The 25,559-nt window shown below is 39.7% G+C and overlaps 1 protein-coding gene across 1 annotated transcript in view; it reads right to left on the bottom strand.

Annotated features, from left to right (window-relative positions):
- Positions 1-25,559, bottom strand: part of NIBAN1 (niban apoptosis regulator 1) — a 160,627-nt gene that overhangs the window by 58,976 nt on the left and 76,092 nt on the right. The window contains exon 5 of the mRNA XM_081223507.1: positions 21,649-21,816. Coding sequence (XP_081079633.1) covers positions 21,649-21,816 — 168 coding nt within the window. The remainder of the gene's footprint in view (positions 1-21,648; positions 21,817-25,559) is intronic.

Raw genomic sequence — 25,559 nt, forward strand, 5'->3', positions numbered from 1 at the left:
CCCAAGGGCAAGGAGGCAAATGTACAGCTGCAGAACCTCAAGAGCAATAAAACACAGTTGCAAAATTAATGGGGGCTTAAAAGATGGAAGTGGCCTTTGTAAAACTGCTATTAGAGACAATTAACTTTTGAACACTGTTCAAATTTTATCTGTTGGTATCCAACAATATGGTAGGCTGTCTACTTTAACCAATCCTCTAACTGAAAATAAAAATATGTTGGATAAATTACACTGTAAGTAATATTTTAAAATGCCTTAATGAGCTGGCAATAAAGTAAGTAATCTGTTATGGGTTGCACTGTGTTCCCCCCAAATTCATATGTTGAAGGTCTGACCTCCAGTATTTTAAAAAGTGACCTTGTGGGCTTCCCTGGTGGCGCAGTAGTTGAGAGTCCGCCTGCCGATGCAGGGGACATGGGTTCGTGCCCCGGTCTGGGAAGATCCCACATGCTGCGGAGTGGCTGGGCCCGTGAGCCATGGCCACTGAGCCTGCGCGTCCGGAGCCTGTGCTCCGCAACGGGAGAGGCCACAACAGTGAGAGGCCCGCGTACCGCAAAAAAAAAAAAAAAAGTGACCTTGTTTAGAAATAAGGTCATTGTAGAAGAAATTAGCTAAGATGAAGCCATTCTGGGGTTGGTTGGGCCCTAATACAATGATGTCCTTATAAAAAGGGGAAATTTGGACACAGACATGCACATAGGGAGAAGGCTTTGTGACGATAAAGGCAGAGATAGAAGTGATGCTTCTATAAACCAAGGAGAGAAGCCTGGAATGGATCCTTCCCTCGTAGCCCTCAGAAGGAACCAACCATATTCTTGCCTCCAGAATGATAAGACAATAAATTTTTGGTGTTTTAAGCCACTTAGTCAGTGGTACTCTGTTATATCAGCCTTAGCAAACTGATACAAAACCCAAAAAACAGTCCTACGAAACTAATATAAAACACCAAAATGTAAGCCAAGCCTTGAAGCCACTTTTAGAAAAGTGAAGGCATTATTAGACCTAATGCCCTTACTATCTTTCAGCTAATAACCTTTAGCTACTCTTTTCATAGCCTCCCAGGATGCTGAGGACCACAAAGTCCCAACCTGTCACTGGCAAAACCTACCGTGGTCCCCAGGAAAAATAAGATGGAATCTAAGTGATAAGGTCTAACCTCTTCTTTTGTGCTTAGTCTAGTTTCACGTGCCTATAGGGGGCCAGGTGCAGACGCTTTGTGCCTAACACATCGGATTAGAGTTCCCAGTGAAGGACTGCTGCGCCTGATGCCTCGGCTCGGCAGGCCGCGTGCAGAAGCCCTGCACGCCATACTGCAATTCAAGACGGTGGTGGCAGGCCATGGGTAGAGATGCCCTGCCTGGCTCTTCAGTCTGGCGCACCATGCGCACCATGCCTGTGCTGCCAACTGGCAAGAACTCTGCCCCCTCCCTCCACAGACAGGACCCTCTAAAGCAACCCCACCAAGGGCCTGTCCAGGAAAGCGTGAGTTGTAGAGAGCAAGTGTCTCCATTCTTTGATCAAAGAATAAAGCTTTCCTTTGCTTCTGAACCGAAATCAATCTCATTCTATTGGCACAAGCGACACTAAGCAGGAGGACCCTTGTCAGGGCCCAACTCAAAAGGGTTGGCAACAAATCCATATAAGGTACTAAATTAAACTGCAGAAACCACCTGCATACAAATGGTCTTAGACCATTACAAGGAAAATTACCTGTCTCAAAACCTTGGCACTGAGTGAAGGAGATAAATATTTCTCATGAGAACGCATATTCATAAGCATGTGCCCACAGGCTTTATGGCCTAAATTCACATGAGATGAGTGGTCCAAATACCTAGCAGTGCCCTCAAGCATCTGGTAAGAGGTAACACAAATCGTCTCTAGAGGAATTCACCTTCAATTGGCCTCAATGTGATATAAGCTTATCATAAAAAATCACAAAGTACACAAGTTAATAAGGTGCCATGAGCAAGAATGAAGAGAAATAAGAGATAGAAGAATACAACCCATAAAGATCTCAGATGTTGGAATTAGTAACCACAGGATACAAAATATATTAAGTTTAACATGTTTAAAAATAAAAGAAGGAATTGAAAGTGTGAGTGAAGAGAAAGAGACGATTTTAAGACTATTCAGGTTAGAAAAAAAATCAAACTAGAAATAAAAAATATAAAAATTAAAACTCAATAAATGTGTTTAAAAGCAGATTACAGTTGAGAATAGAGATCTGTAGAAACTGTTCAGGAAAAAAATATGGAAAATCTTAAATAAAAGGTTAAGGGAATAAGAACATATAATATATATCTAATCAGATTCCCCAAAGGAGAAGAGACAGAGAATGAGGGAGAAGAAGAGATAATGGCTAAGAGTTTTCCAAAATTGATTAAATAATAACCCACAGATAACCTCAAGCAGTATAAATAAATAGGAAATCACAGCTAAGACACATTCTTGTGAATTTGCAGAATACCAAAGACAAAGAGATGTTTAAAAAAAAATAAGAGAGAAAGGAATCAAATTACTCTCGAAAGAACAGCAATTAAGCTGATAACAAATTTCTCGACTTAAGTGACAGAAGCCAGAAGATAGTGTAATGAAATATTCGATGTGGTGATAGGAACATAACTGCCACCCAAGAATTTCATATGTAGTGAAAATATCTTTTAAGAATAAGTATGAGATAAAGACATTTTCTGATAAACAAAATCTAAGAACGTGTGATCCCAAAGTAAAGAAAATTCTACAGGATATACCTGAGGAAGAAAGAAAATGCTCCCAGATGGAAGGTCTGAGATGTAAGAAAGAATTATGAACAAAGAGTGTGGCAAACATTAAAACTGTATAAAGCAGTAACAGTAATATACTGGAAGGTTAAGATAAAAAGATACAATTAAAATTCAAGCCAACAATAGCCTGCCTATCAGTGGGGGGCGGGGAGGGTTAGTGTTAATGGAGTTAAATATTTTAAGTTCTCTGTACTTTTTGAGAGAAAATTAAGGATACTGGTTAATTTTTGACTTTGAGAAGTTAAGTTATGCAAGCTAACAAAATATAAGTGGAATATACACATATCTATTGTAGAGCGATAATAATCCAGAAGAAGGCAAGAATGTAGAGAAAAGGCAACGGGGGATATATAGAAAATACAAAATAAGATGGTAGGTCTATATGAATAATTATAGTAGATGTAAATGGACTGAATGCTCCATTTAAAAGATTGTTGTTTTTACTAACTAGATATTCCATGCAAGCCCTAAAGAAAAAGAAAGTTAGTGTAGCTACATTAATATCAGACAAAATAAACTTGAAGGCAAAAAGCATTAAGATAAAATGGGTCATTTCATAATGATAAAAGGTTCAATTCAGTAGGAAGATAAAAATGTCAAATATGTATTCATCTAGTTATATATATGTTACAAAATATGTAACAAAATATAATTCAACTGTTAATAGAAATGAAAATAATCTACCATCATAGTGGCAAATTTTAACATACCTCTCCTAGTAACTGATAAACTTAGCATAATAGAAGATAATTAGTAAAAATACAGAAGATTTGAATGACACAATTGACACACTTTAGCCAACGGGTGTATGCAACTGTTGAATATATATTCTTTTCAATTACCTATGGAGCTTTTATAAAAATTGACCACATACAGGGCCATAAAGTAAGGTGCAACAAATTTTAAAGGATTATATCATATAGACTATATTTTCTGTTCAAAATGCAGTTAAACTAGAAATCAATAACAAATATGCAATATATATTTGGAAATTATGAAACATAATTCTAAGTAACTCATAAGTCAAAGAAGAAGAAATACTGGAAATTAGAAAATATTTAAATCTTAATGATAATGAAAAATACTGCCTATCCAAATTTGTGGGATTTAGTTAAAACAATATGTAGAGGGAAATTTATAGCATTTAAATGCTTATGTCAGGGTAGAAGGGCTGGTGATTAATGAATATATTGTAACAGTTTCTACTGTTGCAAGACGAATTACACCAAAAGCTAATGGTGTAGAGCAACAATAAATATCTATCCTCTCTCATAGTTTTTGTGGGTCAGGATTTCAAAAGCATGGCTACGTGGTTCTGGCTTGAGGTGTCTCACGAGGTTGCCGTCACATCATCTGAAGGCTTGAATGAAACAGAAGCATCCACTTCCAAGGTTGCTAGCTGGCAAGCTGGTGCTAACTGTTGGCAGGGAGGCCTCAGTTTCTCTCCACGTGGCCCTTCACAGAGGGCTGCTTGTGTGTTCTCACTAGATGGTGGCTAGGTTCTCCCAAGTGGGTGATTCAAAAGAGAAAAAGCCAGGCAGAAGCTATTCTTTTTGTGACCTATTCTTGGAAGCCACATACCATCATTTTTGACACATTCTATTTGTGAGAAGTGAGTCACTAAGTCTTGTTCACAAGAGGAGGAAAATCAGGTCCCTTTTTTTTTTTTTTTTAAGGAAAGGGTGTCAAAGCATTTTAAAACAATCACAATGAGCTGAGCACCTATTCATTGTAGAGGTGAGAAAAAAACTCTAGCAAAATAAGCCCAAGGAAACAGAAAAAAGGCAATTTTAAATGACATCAGAAATTAACAAAATAGAAAACAGATACACAATAATCTGCAAAGTCTAAATTTGGTTTTTTGAAAAAGTTGACAAAACTGATAAACTTCTAGTGAGACTGAACAACAAAAAAAAAGAGAGGAGGTACAAATAAACAACATGAGAAATAAGGAAGGAACAAGTACAGATGCTACAGAGAATAACGGGGGCACTGTGAGTATATTCTTTAAAAACAAGAGGATATTATACATAACTTTATGCCACTAATTTTTTAAAATCATAAAGAAAATGGATACATTTCTAGAAAACTGTAACCTACTAAAACAGACTTAAGAAACAGAAAAACTGAATAATCCTATAACAATTTAAAAATCTGTCAGTAGTTTAAAATCCTCCCTCAAAAAGCACACTAAATTAAGGTCTTACAGGCAAGCTCTACCAAATGGAAAAATACACTAGTAATTCCAGTCTTAAACAAACTATTCCAGATTATATAAAAGGGAAAAGTAGAGGTAGGAACACTCTAACTCCTTTTCCGAAGCAAGAATAACCTTGATAGCAAAATCTAAAAATGTCATTGTAAAATAGGAAAATTACAGGTCAAATACACAATGTGAACATTCCTTAAGACGTTAGCAAATCAAATCAAAAGTAAATTTCTATAAATAAGCATCAAACAGAAAGTGTTCACAGCAGCACCGCTAATAATAAATAATGGAAACAGCCCAAATGCCCATCAACAGTAAAATAGATACTAGAAATTATAGCATATTAACATAATGGAATGTATTCAGCAATGAAAATCAATGAAATACAGCTACAAGCAATAACACGGGTGAATCACTGGAATATAATATTGAAAAAAAGAAGCCATGAAAGAAGATGTAATAAAATTCCATAGGATTAAGTCTAAAAACATGCAAAATGATTAAACACATGTGACAGAACTACAAAATCCAGGATGGTGCTCTCTCAAAGGGAAAAGAAGTTAATAGGATCAGGGAGAGGCACATAAGAAATAACAGAGGTAACAGTAATGTTCTTTATATCTTCTGTAAGCTTCATAAGCTTTCTTTTATAGCTACTCAATATTTAATTTAAAACCTCAAAACAACTAACAGAATGAACAATAGCTCCTAGTATGGTCTCTTCCATCTCATATGCTCTAAATTTCTTTACAGCATAGGAAGGAGTACTGTAGCTCACCATTCTATAACAATAGGTGAGAATTTTCTCCAAGCTCTCCTGAATGTTGATTTTTAAAAGAAATTTGGAATACATGCCAGATAGAACTCTTCCATAATGTTGATTATCTAGCCACATATTAAAACAACCATACCATTTGCTCTGTCATTTTAATAAGTGTATTTCAGTCTTAACCATTTTCCAGCTACAAGTGAAAAAACTGGAAAGCTATTCAAGCTTTCAGTCATAATAATGTCAAAAACTGTCCTGTGGTTTTTGAATTTACCCAATCCAAATGGTAGAGACAAAAATTTTTTGCTTGAATTCACTTTGACTCTCTGGTTGTTCAATCTTTTCTATTATTGCTCCAATTTGTCACCCTTAACTACCATAATAACAAAATTTTTAGACCTTCATACCAAAATAACTACTTGGTTCCTTGAAAGTGGAGGGGGAAGGTGGGCAGGAGTCCATGGTTTCACTGAAACTATAACGTGTGTTTGACAGGCCAAAAAAAATATTCAAGAGTAGTTCCATGGCAACATAGCTTTAGACAACAAATGAACCAAAGACTATATATGAACTGGTGGTGATAAATGCTAAATGGCTGAGAGGAGCAGTTCTATTTTTTCTGGTCTCTGATGGAGACCTGTTCTTTCAGGTCCAACTCTTAAACTGTTTTGAGAGCTTCAAGTAATTTAAGTAAATCCAGAAGTATAAACACTATGAATAAAACATGTTTAGACCTATTATTTCAGCTTTATTGAGGTATAATTGACATAAAATTACAAGACATTTAAAATGTACATCGTGGTGATTTGATCTATGTGTACACTGTGAAAGGATTCCACCCATCTCGTTAATTAACACATCCATCACCTCACATATTTCTCCTTTTTGTGGGGAGGTAAGAACATTTAAGTTCCACTCTTTCAGCAAATTTCAATTATACAATACAGTGTTATCACTACAGTCACCATGTTTTTTGTTAGATCCTCAGACCTTATTCATCTTATAACTGAAACTCTGTACCCTGTTACCAACTTCTCCTTATTTCCCCCACCCCCCGCCCTGGCAACCACTTTTCTGCTCTGTTTCTAGCCTTCGACTTTTTTTTTTTTTTTTTGCGGTACGCGGGCCTCTCACTGTTGTGGCCTCTCCCGTTGCAGAACACAGGCTCCAGACGCTCAGGCTCAGCGGCATTGGCTCACGGGCCCAGCCGTTCTGCGGCATGTGGGATCCTCCTGGACCGGGGCATGAACCGGCGTCCCCTGCATCGGCAGGCGGACTCTCAACCACTGTGCCACCAGGGAAGCCCCTCGACTTTTTTTTTTTAAGATTTCACATATAAGTGATTCTATGCAGTATTTGTCTTCCTCTGCCTGGCTTATTTTAGATTAATTACATTTAAAAAATATTCCAACCCATGTCCTCAAAAGCTGTATAATCTTCCTCTACAAATAAGAGTTTTTATTTAAATTGTATAAAAACCATATATAGTTGGCTTTTTTTTCTTATTAGTCATCCATTTTATACACATCAGTGTATACATGTCAATTGCAATCTCCCAATTCATCACACTACAAGCCCCCCCGCCACTTACCCGCCTTGGTGTCCATGTTTGTTCTCTGCATCTGTGTCTCAATTTCTGCCTTGCAAACTGGTTCATCTGTACCATTTTACTAGGTTCCACATATGTGTTAATATACGATATTTGTTTTTCTCTTTCTGACTTACTTCACTCTGTATGACAGTCTCTAGATCCATCCACGTCTCAACAAATGACCCAATTTTGTTCCATTTTATGGCTGAGTAATATTCCACTGTATATATGTACCACAACTTCTTTATCCATTCGTCAGTCGATGGGGATTTAGGTTGCTTCCATGGCCTGACTATAGTAAATAGTGCGGCAATGAACACTGGGGTGCATGTGTCTTTTTGAATTATGGTTTTCTCTGGGCATATGCCCAGCAGTGGGATTGCTGGGTCATATGGTAATTCTATTTTTAGATTTTTAAGGAACTTCCATAATGTTCTCCATAGTGGCTGTATCAATTTACATTCCCACCAACAGTGCAAGAAGGTTCCCTTTTCTCCACACCCTCTCCAGCATTTGTTGTTTGTAGATTTTCTGATGATGCCCATTCTAACTGGTGGGAGGTGATACCTCATTGTAGTTTTGATTTGCATTTTTCTAATAATTAGTGATACTGAGCAGCTTTTCATGTGCTTCTTGGCCTTCTGTATGTCTTCTTTGTAGAAATGTCTATTGAGGTCTTCTGCCCATTTTTGGACTGGGTTGTTTGTTTTTTTAATATTGAGCTGCATGAGCTGTCCATATATTTTGGAGATTAATCCTTTGTCTGTTGATTCATTTGCAAATATTTTCTCCCATTCTGAGGGTTGTCTTTTCGTCTTGTTTATGGTTTCCTTTGCTGTGCAAAAGCTTTAAGTGTCATTAGGTCCCATTTGTTTATTTTGTTTTTATTTCCATTACTCTAGGAGGTGGATCAAAAAAGATCTTGCTGTGATTTATGTCACAGAGTGTTCTTCTTATGTTTTCCTCTAAGAGTTTTATAGTGTTCGGTCTCACATTTAGGTCTCTAATCCATTTTGAGTTTATTTTTGTGTATGGTGTTAGGGAGTCTTCTAATTTCATTCTTTTACATGTAGCTGTCCAGAGTTCCCAGCACCACTTATTGAAGAGACTGTCTTTTCTCCATTGTATATCCTTGCCTCCTTTGTCATAGATTAGTTGACAATAGGTGCGTGGGTTTATCTCTGGGCTTTCTATCTTGTTCCATTGATCTATGTTTCTGTTTTTGTGCCCATACCATATTGCCCTGATTACTGTAGCTACGTAGTATAGTCTGAAGTCAGGGAGTCTGATTCCTCCAGCTACGTCTTTTTCCCTCAAGACTGCTTTGGCTATTCGGGGTCCTCTGTGTCTCCATAAAAATTTTAAGATTTTTCATTCTAGTTCTGTAAAAATGCCACTGTTAATTTGATAGGGATTGCATTGAATCTGTAGATTGCTTTGGGTAGTAGAGTCATTTTCACAATGTTGATTCTTCCAATCCAAGAACATGGTATATCTCTCCATTTGTTGGTATCATCTTTAATTTCTTTCATCAGTGTCTTATAGTTTTCTGCATACAGGTTTTTGTCTCCCTAGGTAGATTTATTCCTAGGTATTTTATTCTTTTTGTTGCAGTGGTAAATGGGAGTGTTTTCTTAATTTCTCTTTCACATTTTTCATCATTAGTGTATAGGAATGCAAGACATTTCTGTGCATTAATTTTGTATCCTGCAACTTTACCAAATTCATTGATTAGCTCTAGTAGTTTTCTGGTGGCATCTTTAGGATCCTCTATGTACAGTATCATGTCATCTGCAAACAGTGACAGTTTTACTTCTTCTTTTCTAATTTGTATTCCTTTTATTTATTTCTTTTTCTTCTCTGATTGCCATGGCTAGGACTTCCAAAACTATGCTGAATAATAACGGTGAGAGTGGACATCCTTGTCTTGTTCCTGATCTTAGAGGAAATGCTTTCAGTTTTTCACCATTGAGAATGAGGTTTGCTGTGGGTTTGTCATATATGGCCTTTATTATGTTGAGGTAGGTTCCCTTTATGCCCACTTTCTGGAGAGTTTTTATCATAAATGGGTGTTGAATTTTGTCAAAAGCTTTTTCTGCATCTATTGATATGATCATATGATTTTTCTTCTTCAATTTGTTAATATGGTGTATCACATTGATTGATTTGCATATATTGAAGAATCCTTGCATCCCTGGGATAAATCCCACTTGATCATGGTGTATGATCCTTTTAATGTGTTGTTGGATTCTGTTTGCTAGTTATTTTGTTGAGGATTTTTGCATATATATTCATCAGTGATATTGGTCTGTAATTTTCTTTTTTTGTAGTATCTTTGTCTGGTTTTGGTATCAGGGTGATGGTGGCCTCATAGAATGAGTTTCGGAGTGTTCTTTCCTGTGCAATTCTTTGGAAGAGTTTGAGAAGGATGGGTGTTAGCTCTTCTCTAAATGTTTGATAGAATTCACCTGTGAAGCCATCTGGTCCTGGACTTTTGTTTGTTGGAAGATTTTTAATCACAGTTTCAATTTCATTACTTGTGATTGGTCTGTTCATATTTTCTTTCTTCCTGGTTCAGTCTTGGAAGGTTATACCTTTCTAAAAATTTGTCCATTTCTTCCAGGTTGTCCATTTTATTGGCCTAGAGTTGCTTGTAGTAATCTCTCAGGATGCTTTGTATTTCTGCAGTGTCTGTTGTAACTTCTCTTTTTTCCTTTCTAATTTTATTCATTTGAGTTCTCTCTCTCTTTTTCTTCATGAGTCTGGCTAATGGTTTATCAATTTTGTTTCCCTTCTCAAAGAATCAGCTTTTAGTTTTATTGATCTTTGCTATTGTTTTCTTTGTTTCTATTTCATTTATTTCTGCTCTGATCTTTATGATTTCTTTCCTTCTGCTAACTTTGGGTTTTGCTTGTTCTTCTTTCTCTAGTTCCTTTAGGTTTAAGGTTAGATTATTTGAGATTTTTCTTGTTTCTCGAGGTAGGCTTGTATAGCTATAAACTTCCCTCTTAGGACTGCTTTTGCTGCATCCCACAGGTTTTGGATCATCATGTTCTCATTGTCATTTGTCTCTAGGTATTTTTTTATTTCCTCTTTGATTTCTTCAGTGATCTCTTGGTTATTTAGTAATGTATTGTTTAGCCTCCATGTATCTGTGTTTTTTACGTTTTTTTCCCTGTAATTGATTTCTTATCTCATAGCGTTGTGGTGAGAAAAGATGCTGGATATGGTGTCAATTTTCTTAAATTTACTGAGGCTTGATTTGTGACCCAGGATGTGATCTATCCTGGAGAATGTTCCATGCGCACTTCAGAAGTGGAATCTGCTGTTTTTGGATGGAATGTTCTATAAATATCAATTAAATCTATCTGGTGTATTGTGTCATTTAAAGCTTCTGTTTCCTTATTTATTTTCATTTTGGATGATCTGTCCATTGGTGTAAGTGAGGTGTTAAAGTCCCCCAGTATTACTGTGTTACTGTCGATCTCCTCCTTTATAGCTATTAGCAGTTGCCTTATGTATTGAGGTGCTCCTATGTTGGGTGCATATATATTTATAATTGTTATATCTTTTTCCTGGATTGATCCATTGATCATTATGTAGTGTCCTTCCTTGTCTCTTGTAACATTCTTTATTTTAAAATCTATTTTATCTGATATGAGTATTGCTACTCCAGCTTTCTTTTGATTTCCATTTGCATGGAATATCTTTTTCCATCCCCTCACTTTCAGTCTGTATGTGTCCCTAGGTCTGAAGTGGGTCTCTTGTAGACAGCATATATATGGGTCTTGTTTTTGTATCCATTCAGCAAGCCTGTGTCTTTTGGTTGGAGCATTTAATCCATTCACGTTTAAGGTAATTATCAATATGTATTCCTACGACCATTTTCTTAATTGTTTTGGGTTTGTGTTTGTAGGTCCTTTTCTTCTCTTCTGTTTCCCATTTAGAGAAGTTCCTTTAGAACTTGTTGTAGAGCTGATTTGGTGGTGCTGAATTCTCTTAGCTTTTGCTTGTCTGTAAAGCTTTTGATTTCTCCATCGAATCTGAATGAGATATTTGCCGGGTAGAGTAATCTTGGTTGTAGGTGCTTCCCTTTCATCACTTTAAGTATATCATGCCACTCCCTTCTGGCTTGTAGAGTTTCTGCTGAAAAATCAGCTGTTAACCTTATGTGAGTTCCCTTGTATGTTATTTGTCATTTTCCCCTTGCTGCTTTCAATAATTTTTCTTTGTCTTTAATTTTTGCCAATTTGATTATTATGTGTCTCGGTGTGTTTCTCCTTGGGTTTATCCTGTATGGGACTCTCTGCGCTTCCTGGACTTGGGTGGCTATTTCCTTTCCCATGTTAGGGAAGTTTTCAACTATAATGTCTTCAAATATTTTCTCGGGTCCTTTCTCTCTCTCTTCTCCTTCTGGGACCCCTATAATGCGAATGTTGTTGTGTTTAATATTATCCCAGAGGTCCCTCAGGCTGTCTTCATTTCTTTTCATCCTGTTTTCTTCCTTCTGTTCTAGCAGCAGTGAATTCCACCATTCTGTCTTCCGGGTCACTTATCCGTTCTTCTGCCTCAGTTATTCTGCTATTGATTCCTTCTAGTGTAGTTTCATTTCACTTATTGTATTGTTCATCTGTGTTTGTTTGTTCTTTAATTCTTCTAGGTCTTTGTTAAACATTTCTTGCATCTTCTTGATCTTTGCCTCTATTCTTTTTCTGAGGTCTTGGATCATCTTCACTATCATTACTCTGAATTCTTTTGCTGGAAGGTTGCCTATCTCCACTTCATTTAGTTGTTTTTCTGGGGTTTTATCTTGTTTCTTTCTCTGGTACGTAGCCCTCTGCCTTTTCATCTTGTCTATCTTTCTGTGAATGTGGTTTTTGTTCCACAGGCTGAAGGATTGTAGGTCTTCTTGCTTCTGCTGTCTGTCCTCTGGTGGATGAGGCTATCTAAGAGGCTTGTGCAAGTTTCCTGATGGGAGGGACTGGTGGTGGGTAGAGCTGACTGTTGCTCTGGTGGGCACAGCTCAGTAAAACTTTAATCCTCTTGACTGCTGATGGGTGGGGCTGGGTTCCCTCCCTGTTGGTTGTTTGGCCTGAGGCAACCCAACACTGGAGACTACCTGGGCTCTTTGCTGGGGCTAATGGCAGACTCTGGGAGGGCTCACGCCAAGGAGTACTTCCCAGAACTCCTGCTGCCAGTGTCCTTGTTCCCACGGTGAGCCACAGCCACCCCTGCCTCTGCAGGAGACCCTCCAACACTAGCAGGTAGGTCTGGTTCATTCTCCCCTGGGGTCACTGCTCCTTCCCCTGGGTCCTGATGCAGACACTACTTTGTGTGTGCCCTCCAAGAGTGGAGTCTCTTTTCCCCCCAGTCCTGTTGAAGTCCTGCAATCAAGTCCCACTAGCCTTCAAAGTCTGATTCTCTAGGAATTCCTCCTCCCGTTGCCGGACCCCCAGGTTGGGAAGCCTGACGTGGGGCTCATAACCTTTACTCCAGTGGGTGGACTTCTGTGTTATAAGTGTTCTCCAGTCTGTGAGTCACCCACCCAGCAGTTATGGTATTTGATTTTACTGTGATTGTGACCTTCCTACTGTCTCATTGTGGCTTCTCCTTTGTCTTTGAATGTGGGGTATGTTTTTTGGTGAGTTCCAGTGTCTTCCTGTTGATGATTGTCCAGCAGCTAGCTGTGATTCTGGCGCTCTCACAAGAGGGAGTGAGAGCAAGTCCTTCTACTCTGCCATCTTGGTTCAGGCCTTATATGATGGTTTGCATTTTATGCTACACAAAACTTAACCAGTAAACAGCTACATTACCAAATATTTTATTTCCTGAGCATATCTAAACTAAAAAATATAGTCATGTTTAGCCAGTGGACAAAATACCAAGTTATCAGTTGTTGCTACTTATGAAAATAACAGACATATCCCAGGTCTCAGATGACCTCCAATGAATGGTACAGGTTTGCTTCCCTTTAGATCAAGCAAATGTATCACAAGAGTAACTTGATTTAATAGTAATGTGCTTTAATTGACCAAAAGATGAAAAATTCTTTTAAAAAGTAATGTTGAAAAGACAACATGGTAATGTATAACTGAAACAGAAGTCAAGGACTAGGTGTCAGGACAACTGGTCCTCTACCACTGACTAGCTGGGACCTTGGGCAAGTAAGTTACTATCTGAGCCTTATCACAAATAAACTCTGAGGAGATAGAGTAGGCAATCACTAAGATCTCTTCCAAATTTAGAGTTTTATGAACAGTAAAAAAGGGTCAGAAAGCGGAAAATGATAACTTCCTAAGAAAAAATGGCATATTCATATACGTCACATATTTATAATGTGTCGAGTATTAACTGTGTGAGGCAAAGAGTACACACTAAACTCAAAGAGAGACTAATCTCCAAGCAGAGAGAATCCTTTTAAATATGTTTGTTTGGGACAGTTTATGAAAACTAGAAATTGGTATCTAGTTATTTATTAAACAGTAATTAGCAAACATTTTTGTTTACAATGCATAGAGGTTTTAATGCATTGAAACAAACATACACTATGAAATACCTTTTATAAGTAAAAGCATTCAGATAGATGTTTACAAAAATTGTATTTGTTTATCTATGTCCAGTCAAACATTATTCATTTGCAGTAAAGTGTCCAAAAGAGCCCAAGTACTGTTAGCATTTTGTAATTCATAGATATGTGTGTGTATATAAATATAAGTATGTGCCATAAATTCAGACATATGTTTTCATATATTACAAAAGAAAATTCATTGAATATTTTCAGTTAAAATTTATTGATGCCCACGTCAGACACTTAATCCCTCAAGTAATAAACTTGTTTCATAAATGGTAATGGGTGTTCAAATAAACATACCAAAAAGGATTTGCTCTAGCTAATTTGAATCATACGACCCTTTCCTGTTTTTTGGGGTTTTTTTTACTTCATTTATTTATTTATTTTTTGGCTGCATTGGGTCTTTGCTGCTGAGCGGGGGCTTTCTCTAGTTCTGGCAAGTGGGGTCTACTCTTCGTTGCGGTGCATGGGCTTCTCATTGTGGTGGTTTCTCTTGTTGTGGAGCATGGGCTCTAGGCACGCAGGCTTCAGTAGTTGTGCCATGCAGGCTTCAGTAGTTGTGGCACGCGGGCTCAGTAGTTGTGGTACGCAGGCGTCAGCAGTGGTGGCACATGGGCTTAGCTGCGGCATGCGGTATCTTCCCGGACCAGGGCTCGAACCCTTGTCCCCTGCATTGGCAGGTAGATTCTTAACCACTGTACCACCAAGGAAGTCTGACACTTTTCTGTTTTAAAATTCAATTTAGGGGCTTCCCTGGTGGCGCGGTAGTTAAGAATCTGCGTGCCAGTTCTGGGGACACGGGTTCGAGCCCTGGTCTGGGAAGATCCCACATTCTGCACAGCAACTAGGCCTGTGTGCCACAACTACTGAGCCTGAGCTCTAGAGCCCATGTGCCACAACTACTGAAGCCCACACGCCTAGAGTCCGTGCTCCGCCACAAGAGAAGCCACCAAAATGAGAAGCCTGCGCACCACAACGAAGAGTAGCCCTGCTCACCACAACCAGAGAAAAGCCCGTGTGCAGCAACGAAGACCCAACACAGCCAAAAATAAAATAAATTTATTTAAAAATAAATAAATAAAATTCTATTAAATTCAGCAGCATTACTTGAACACCTAAAACGTGTAAGTGTCAAAATCCAATCTAATAAAGGCATTTGATTTGACATGGGATTTCTGGGATAAGAGCTCAGGGCATACAACCCTGACAGCAACCAATTCCAAAGTTTAACCATCTATTATAGCTCCACATTCAGCCTAACTCACTCCATCACATGCACCCTTGAATAACATAAATGTCACAGGTGATTGAACTAGTCCAAGTTAAAGCAGAAGTTTGCAAAGTGTCTTTACATGATTGTGTTCTCTTCATCAAGAAAGATGTGTTTTTTTTTAATAGTATCTTTTCCAATGCACGTGCCCTTATGCTTCCCAGATGTTCTACTGTGCCCTATTTCTTAGTGTTCATGATGATGGGAACCACTGGCGTTTGTTTAGTGGCAGTCCTGACTGTCCTTCAAGCTAGCAGAGTACTGCTGAACAAAACTTTGCCACCATTCCACCTTCATTCCAGAATCACCTTCTTCTGGTGATGGCTGCCTGACATATGACTCCTTTATTCCTCAAATCCTTTATGCTTTGTATTGACAATTCTCTCACTTACTCATGCCAGTGTGTTTATGAATTAGGCCAAACCACATTTATAACTGTCATCTCTAAAATCACACTTCAATTCTGAAATCAGGTTTACTTTAGTACTAAGTTATTAATTCATTAGTGTCTTCGAACCATTTTATGAAACACAAGATATTTGTCTGAGCGCTACAGAGGGACACAAAAGATGGTACAAGATTCCCCTTCAGGAATTTGCCATAGAGTTGGAGAAATAGGACAACTAGGCATGAAAATGAATAATGTAAGGCAGACTGTGGTGAGCATCCAATCAGTGGAACAGATAATAGGCGCTAGTGAAGTTATCCCTGTGGCCTTCATGGCAGGGGTCAGACTGAAGCTTGTTCTTAAGGAAATAAGAGAGAATTCGAATAGGTGAGGAGTGGGTGTTTCAGGTGTATGAGAAGGCCAAAAAATGTCTAGGTAAAACTTTCATTAAAAGCAGGTGGGTGGGGTAGGGTAGCAAGGTTGGGGGAGAGGAGGCTTGTACTTGAGAATAGTGGGAAATCAGGCACACAATAGCCAGTCTCTTTGGAATTTTCATCTTTTTGAAAATGGCAGTGCCACTTAAGGATTTTAATCAAAAATTGTGTTTAAATATGATTTATCTGACTGTTACACATGGAAGGAGGTGGCAGTCATTGGGAAAAGTAAGATCAACTAAAAGCCTCTGGGAATGTTTCTTATGAGTCCCAAAACAGATTGGTAGCAATGAACTTGAAATAAAATACAGAAGAGACACTGGCATTTGAGTATTATCTCTATGAAGAGGGTGAGTCAGAGACCCTGATTTACTGAATTTCACACAGACTTTGTATTCCTAAGGAACATGTTGTTTAAATACTCAACAGTAAAATCATAGGCCCATGTCGTGAGTGAAGTTAGTATTTAACACAAAGTCACCAACCTATTTTACATAAATGCTTACAGATTTTGGATACAAACATCTTTAACCTACTTCAACACACATGCCCCATGCTTCTCCCACATGGGCATATTTGCAACTATACATGAGGATGGAGGGTGGACATGTTTACAGAGCCTGTACCAGATGCCAGGCCCTCAGCCAATTCCATGACCACAGACAGGTTCTTGACTTCCCATCTGTCTCTACTCTAGATTGTGCTCCTGTTCTCCAGCCTTGTCCAGGCATCTGTCTATGAGACTCCCTCACCTGGATGTCCCTAGACTTCTCCAGCTCAACATCTGAAACACTGAACATGTCGTTTCCTTTCCCTGGAGGCTGCTCCTCTTCACACAAGGTTCCCATCTCAAAGAATGGCAGAAAACTGGGGCTCTTCCTTGGGTTCTCCCACTGCCTCACTCCGCACATGATCTATCCTTAAGTTCTATTGATTCTACTTCCTGGATATCTCTCTTATTCAGCTACCTCTTGCCATTTCCATTGTCACCTCTTTGGTGCAAGCTACCACCATCTGTAGCCTGCCAAAGCTTCCTAAGTGGCCTCCTGGCATCCCAGCGGCTACCCTCCCATCCACTGCCCACACAGCAGCCAGTACGTGTGACCTTTCTAAAATGAAAATATGTTTGAGTTGCTTATCTGCTTAAAATCCTTTAATGGTTTCCTACTGATGCTAGAATAAAGTGCAAACCCCCTAATATGCCCCACAAAGCCCTTTATAGTCTGGCTCCTGCCCATCTCTCCATGCTTGCTTGGCATCTCTCTCCTCTCTAAGCACCAGCCACATGAAATTTGTTCAGTTCCTCTAATAGTCCATGCTCTGACTCTCTTCCTGGCCCCAACATATCCTATTTTTCCTGCCAGGAACACTTTTTCCCCTTCCTGAAAATTCTTATGCCAAGGAATGATTATCCTGAGCTGGAAGGACAGATTCACATTGATAATGATCATTATTCCACATTGCATGTATACAGTCTTCTATATGTGTTAATAGTTTTAGCTATATCCCTGTAACTACAAGCACCATATTTTGCAAACTACAATTCTGAATAGGACTGAATTTTGGACAACAGGACTGTCTTAGAACATTTTGGCTTTATATAAGTCCCATTTTTTGTAGAAGTGGACATTTGGAACCCTGGACTTCTCCCATCAGGGACAAGGGGCTGCAGTAAGATTCCAAAAGGACAGAGGACAGCAGCTGCTCTAGGTACATGTCACTTGATGGGGTTGAGGGCAGGCTGCCCCAAGTTGTGCTACTCTAGCATGAGGATTATTTTGAGCTGAAAACAATCAAAGCCCAAAAGACTCAGGAAGAGCCTCTGAACTTCCCCTTTACTGCCTAAAAGAATTTAAGGTAGGAGGACTGTCCCAGGAAGAAGCTATCTCCATAGATAACTGTAACAAAGTATTGAAATTAGGAGTGGTAGACAGGGAGGAGCCTAAGCAAAGCTGTTTGATCAGAGTCCTCTCTGTGTCCCACTGTCTTTGGATGGCCCAGCAAACATTAACTCTTCCTATCTTCCTGTGAATTATCTTACTTTCCCTCAAGGAAAAAGAAGCCTCAGACCCCCAGCTCTTTCTCCTTAGTCCAGAATATATATAAGCCTCACCTTGCCTTGATGTCTTTGAAATTCTTCATACTTAAGTGAATTCCCCATCTACATGTAATAAATTTGACTTTTCTCCTGTTAACCTGCCTTGTGTCATTTTAATTGCCAGCCAAAAGAACCAAGGTGGGGAAGGGGAAATTTCCCCTCTCCCTCAAACAATGGGCTTGGTATTTAGTCCAGTGTGTTGCAGAAGATTAATCCTGTGGAGTTTTCTTATGCCTGCTCAGTGAAGGGGTGCCAAAAACAACACACACACACACACCCCTCTATGCCCCTTATGAGTGTAAATCATCTTTGAGGCACCCAGAGGAAGATCTGTCACTTGAAGGAAGGAGGAGCAGAAAGCCCTCTACTTGCCCTTACCTACCTCAGGATATAGCCTTATTGTCCAAGAGCAGGGTGTAATTAAGCCCTTTGTCAGGGTTAAATAGGAAAAAACCCATTCCATAAGGAAGAACAGGAGAAGTGGTTTCAGATTCAGAATGAATGGACATGGGTCTAGACCGTTTGAACCCAGAACTCCCGGGGCAAGTGGCCTGGGCTGTGTGGTGGGATTTGAGCACCTGGGAACCCCAAGTAACAGAAATCGTTGGCAGAACTTACCATGAAGGCAACGAGATGATCTTCCCTGAAAGATCCCTTAAGGGCATTATGCTAAGTAAAATAAGTCAGACAGAGAAAAACAAATACTGTATGATCTCACTTATATGTGGAATCGTAAAAAAATGGACTCACAGAAACAGAGAACAGATTGGTCGTTGCCAGAGGAGGTGGGGGGAGGATGGGTTAAAGGGGTCAAACTTCCAGTTATAGGATAAATTAAGTCACAGGTTGTAATGTACAGCATGGTGACTATCGTTTACAATACTGTACTGTGTATGAAAAGTTGCTAAGAGAGTAGAGCTTAAAAGATCTCATAGCAGGCTTCCCTGGTGGCGCAGTGGTTGAGAGTCCGCCTGCCGATGCAGGGGACACGGGATCGTGCCCCGGTCCGGGAGGATCCCACGTGCCGCGGAGCGGCTGGGCCCGTGAGCCATGGCCGCTGAGCCTACGCGTCCGGAGCCTGTGCTCCGCAACGGGAGAGGCCACAACAGTGAGAGGTCTGCGTACCGCAAAAAAAAAAAAAGATCTCATCGCAAGAAAAAACTCTTGTTAACTACGTGAGGTGATAGGTGTTATTGTGCAGATCACTTTGCAATGATCATACATTAAATCATTATGTTGTACACCTTAAACTAATACACGTTATATGTCAATGATATCTTAATAAAAGTGGGAAAAAAAGATCCTGAGGACTTGTGAATGGACAGATCAATAGCGGCCCAGCATCAGCTGCTAGAATATCTTGGACCTAGTTGTCAACGGCAGCACATGCTGGCCTGAGAGCCAGTGGGGCAATGACAAAGGCATACGGCCCTGGCTCTGGTCGCCTGGGGATAGAAGTCAGCAGCCTCTCCAAAGCCCCCCTCAGGGTTTCTGGCCCTTATCACAGCACTAGTTTTACACGTATTTCTATACTCTTCTGGTTATTATGGAAACCATAATGGTTAACTGGAAGTTTGTGAAATCTCTTACTGGTTTAGTCAAGATCCCACAATGAGTAACAGGCAGAGATTGAAACCAAAAAAAAAAAAAAAAAAAAAATGTGACACAGTAAAGATGGGTGGTACATTGTGCCGTCAAAAACAAATAGAGGCGAGAAAGGAGAGACCCATGAGCTCATTGGCCCATGACAGTCAAAGACAGTTCCCTACAATGTTTTGATGGTCTCTGGTTCTGACTGGAGCCACTGGAAGCTATGCCAAATCACGTTAAGTCTGCATAAAGTGAGGTTTCTGGACAGAGGAATGTGACACAGAACCAGGGCAATGTGACTAGACCCCATTATCTCAGTGCCTTTGATAACATACTGGAGAGCAGAGTGGGGCTGTGAATCGACTGAAATCTTCCATAAATGGACTCTAAATACAGGCTACATAACTTCCAAAAACTCCCCAGAGAAACTCCTATTATGTACACAGAAGGGGGAATGAAGCCAGTCCCATCTGGCTGGGTGGAAAACATTCTCTGCTTAGTGAAACTTCATGGTTCTTGTGTTTAGTGCCAAGTGCATGTTCATACTAGACCAAGGCCCTGCACACAGAGGTGTAAGTGTACGAGTTAGATGGTGCAGGCAGTGCTGGGGAATTCTTTGTCTCTAAAACATCAAAACCACAAGGTAAGATATTAATAAGGTTATCATTTTTATAAAGTCCCTAATGAGTTATGAGCCAATATTATGATGAACGTTGGTCAGGGTTGCTAGAGCAAAACAGAGTGACATTATCTTTTTCCATTAGCCTTCTATCGTTACACAAGCTAAAATCAAGAACAGACTGAGATGCATCACTAGTGACTTTTGCTCAGTGGCACTGACACTCTCAGGGAAACCTCAGAACTTTAAAGTAAATGTACAGTGAAAGTATTAGGAAATACAGTAAAGGCACAGATGGATGAGGTGACTCAACTCAAATGTCACCTGCCCAGAAAGGCCTCCCCTGACAAGCCTTCTCCCTGCTTCCCTACGTAGTAACCTCTAGTTACTCTGTAACACATAACTTTGATAACAATCAAGTTTTCTTGTGAATTTGTACGTGTGTTTGCCCCTCTTTCCTGTTTGAATGTAGACCCCAAAGAGGGGAACTTTGCACGATTCATTACTCTGTTCCTAATACCTTTATAGGTTGGCACAGAGTAAGTCCTCAGTAACATTTGACTGGTTACCTTTCCAACTGCCAAATAACAAAGAGCTCAATTATCTGTACCTGAAGGTTTTGAGGAGTCCAGAAAAACCAGCATTCACATCGATTTATCAAAAACATCACATACTGGAAAGAGAACTCTTTTTTATTATGGACCCAATAGTAATTAAATCAGTACGTAGAGGCAACATAGTCTGAAGCAATGCAACTCCAAGTGTGGTCCATGGATTAACAGCATCAGCATCCCTTGGCAGTTTGTTAGAAAACCAAAATCAGGGCCCCAGTATCAGTATATCTGAAGGTGGATCCAAAAAAAAAATCTGTTTAGCAAGTTTTCCAGGCGATTCTTATGTACCCTAAAGTTTTGAGTAACTTCTTCAGAAATAAAGGTGAAAATAAGTAAGAAATGTCATAAGGACTAGGATTTTGCCAGGGACAACTGGTACATTCTTGCTGTCACTGAGATTTTTAAAAATCAGGAAAAAGGAAGAGGAGGGAATTATACTCAAAATTATATGCATGAATATGGTGCTCTGTCTACATGTGCCATCAGAAACCTACTCCATGTCCTGTTGCGCTGAGGCTTCCCTGCCCTGACTGAACAACCAGCAAGCTGGCCACGCTCTTTGTGTACAACACCCTCACTTCATTCGATTTCCCTCTCCTTCCAGAGGCAGCACCATCCGTGGCTCTTTCTAGGAATCATTCTAACAGATGACTGACCAGACCAACTGAGAAAAGGCAGCCTAACTGGGGACCAGAGGGCAGCCGTGCCATACCATGATTTAGATGTCTGATGCAGTCACTCAGGAGAGCACTGAACTTCTTCTGGTCAGCGGCATCCTGGAAGCAGAAGTAGCCATGTCTGAGGAATGGCTGCCACAGGTACACCGGGAATTCCTTGGGCAGGACCACAAAGGGCTGCGTGTTCTCCTTCTCACTGGACGCTGAAGAAACATGGAAAACACAAAGATGTTTTAAAATGTGTATCTCTCATTTAAAATATTTATTTCAGGCTGTGAAGGTTTATTTCCGGCTGGGGGGCAGCCAATGCGATGGAAAGGTGGTGTGAGAAGTCTTCACAGGGTGGGGGAAAAGAAGAGTTCAGCTTCACCTGTCTCACTCTAGCAGGTGGCCTCACCTCCTACCCACAGGGACAACCAAGGCCATCAGACATAATCTATCTCAACTTCCTCACCAGGAATGAGCCACAAACAGAGCTCACTCCTCCCTACCGGTCCTTGGCAGTTGATGCGTCTACCTGTCAGGCACTCACCCTGCTCTCCCCCGGGCCCCCATCCCACCAGGTCTGCTCTCTGCCCTGCACTCTCTCCCGTCTCCTTGTCACTGCTACACTAGCATTTGCTGCTTTGATGCCATCAACCCCTCTTCTCACCCTAGTCTTGTTCCTGCCCCACCAGTCCCAAAACCAAATTGCCTGTTACTAATGTCATCCTGACTGCCGGCCTATGGCTTCTTCATTACCCACCCTTTCAACCCAACTGGAAACATCGGTTGCTGTCAATTACCCCTTCTTCTGAAAACATTCTCTTGACTTCCAGGGGCCCCTCTCTCCTCACGTCCTTATTGTTTCCCCTTTTCAGCTTTATTGTCTCCTCTGCCCCTTCTCTCCATCTCCCTCTTTACGTGTTGGTATTTTACCCTGTTCTGTGCTGGTTTCTGCTCCATTCTCGTCTCTACTCTCCTGAGGTGTCCTCATTCTTCCCATGACTCTGCATATTGCTTCTGCAACTCGTATTTCCTTTTCCTCCTTCCTTTCCATCATGCTTTTGCATAGAAAACTCTCATTCGTCCTTCAAAAGTCAGTCCAAAAGCCACCTCCTCTGGGGTGCCTTTGTTGGCACCACCCTCTGCCACCAGAGACAGAGTTGGGTGCTCCCTACCTTGTTCTCCCAAAATAATGTAATGATCTGTTTTCGTGTCTGGTACCCACACTCAGAGTAAGAGACATAAAGTGAGATAAGCCTCCCCAGCCAAATAATTTTCCCTGGGAAGTAGAACCACTGCCCCGGAGCTCCTAGAGGATGGAGGCTTCATCTTACTTATCTTTGTATGCTTAGCCCATAGCAGAGCCATGGGACCTAGTAGATGTTCTACTACGGTTAGTTGAATGAATAAATGTGCTGTGTTGTCCTAGGAAATTTTAAAAGCCTTAAACAATGGGACTTTCACCTCTTCCCTCAAAATCAATTCCAAGAAACTCATGTGAACCCCTTATCATTCAGATCCCGTCTAAACTTTATTCCCCTCCGTGCATTCCAATTCTACGATATTGCACTCGGTTAAACGAGCCCCAGCTTATTTCCAGAGTTACAGAAAACAAGCAGAAGAAAAAATTAGTTCTGTGCTCTCAGCCTACATAATGGGCACAATCTCAAGGAAAGCAAGGGAAGAGGGACCCAGTAACAGGCACTGAAAGCACTGGGCATACCAAGAAATGGATCATAACCATAAGGAAGGCTCCAGAACTGAGTCTTGCTACTGGCAAATGAATAAATCAAGATTGGCTTAGATAAAGAATAGATTTCCTGGGGCATACATTGGTATTCTGTTTCTGAAGGTAACAGAGTCAAATGCACTGGGAGCACAAACTTTGGCCCACCAGTCCCTAGCAAAATGCCTGGCACATGATCACATAAGAATGAATCAACACATGAATGACAACAAACAAATAAATGATTGAATGCTGTAGTGGAGACTTCTTAGTTGTAACACATCTCTATTCTCTCCTCTTTCTCAGTAATAAAACCCCTGATTTTTATTTTAGCAAGTGCCAGCATACAATAAAGACTACATTTCCAGCCTCCATTGCAGTTTCGTGTGTCACAGCCACTAAGTTTTGGCCAATGAAATGTGACCTAAAGTGGCAGTGAGACTTCCTAGAAGCATCCTTAAGGAGAGGGAATGTGCCTGCCTCCTCATCTTTTCTCCTTCCTCCTGTCTGGAATGAGAAAGCCATGGCTAGAGTTCCAGCAGCTACCTTGGACTATGTAAATCTGGGCCAAAACCCAGAGATAAAGGGGCAGAAAGCTAAAAACAGTCCCTGACATTTATGGAACTGCCACACCAGCCTGTACTGGTAATATCCAAATATTTTTAGCAAGAAAATAAAAACATATGTATTTAATTTGAGATTTTTGTGGTGTGCAACAAAGTAGATGCTAGCTAATAAAATGCCAAACAAGTGAATCACTTTAGCAAAACATGGGACCATTTTTGAACATCATCTTAGCACACTACTGTGTAAAGAAGACTTATATTGATAAGCCTCCAGTGCTTTACCTCTAGTGAGGTTAATTTCTCCCATCTTTATTGTGCCTTTATTCTTTCCAATAAAATTAGAATCACACTGCTGTTAACAGTGTGATTCCTGTTAACATAGTTTTGCGAAAATACTCTCCTTGCCCTTTCCAAGAGGTCACAATTTTGTACAAACAATTAAAAGCAACATTCACCCCTTACATTTAAAAAAGCCTTAGGAAGCCCCATAAAATTCATTCCTATTAGCCTCTTGTTGTCACTCATTTACCATTTTACAACTATTTTCCAGATACCATTAGTCTGCATTTTTTCTGAGTTGAGTTATAAGGATATCACAAATGATCTACTGTAGAATATTCTATTTTTAAAACTGAGAAGGGCACAACATACAATTTAAAAAGTCTTTGAAATGTCCAGTCTGAAGCCCTGGGCCAAATGGCACTAGTCACACAGGCTTTGTGTTTTTTATTCCTTTTCATTCCTTCTGATATATTTCATCAATAAATCAATAAACATATTGTCAGTTCTGACTGATTTCATTGGAAAGTTCTTTTGAAGTGGCTCTAAGAGTCAACGTATTGGCATCCCCATTTCTAAGTGGCAGCTCCAAAGCCAACATAACATGTAAGTAGATGTTAAAATATAATAATATGTATAGTGTACATAAAGTGCTGTTTTAGCTTGAATTACTTAGTAAGAGTTTGTTAATCTAGGTTTATGGTTCATGTACTAATCCTATAACAGTGTCATTAAAAACACTATGCTAAGCATTCTGCACTGAAATAACAATTGATAAAATAATTCTATATTGTCCCCATAAATTCCAGTGAAATGATTATACCTATTAATAAGAACCAGGGCTCTCTTCAAGAAACTAAGTAATTACTGTGCAGTGTGATTTACACAAAGCCAGATGGTGTTATTACATTATCCACAGTTCATGAATCTCTATGAAACGCTCTATTTCGTCTGAATATTATCCATCACACTCTCCACATGGAAAAAGTGAAATGAATGAGAATCAAAGTATGTTAGAGCTGGTAATGTCCTTCTAGATTTTCAATTTCAAGGCCCTAGAACTGGGAGAAACAGAAATCAGAGAGGTTCAGCAACAGCTAGGGAAAATGCTTGATAAGTGTCACAGATAGAACTAGATAAACATCCAGCCTTCAAATTCTCAGTTCAATGCTCTTTCCATGGTAGCATCCAGCTATTATTAAAGATATGCTAACTAATGCAATGCTTTTTTACACAGTTGCTATGAGTTACTGTAATGCTTGTTAAAAATATTTTGTTGATTTAGGATATTTTATTGCATATCATCCTAAAATTAGAAAAATAATATTCTCTGACAGGTCTTACTGAAAGATGGGATTATACATTTCACAGACTGGGCCCTACATATTTA

Source organism: Mesoplodon bidens (genome assembly GCF_964165515.1).
Source record: "Mesoplodon bidens genome assembly, chromosome: 2".
Taxonomy (NCBI): Eukaryota; Metazoa; Chordata; class Mammalia; order Artiodactyla; family Ziphiidae; genus Mesoplodon; species Mesoplodon bidens.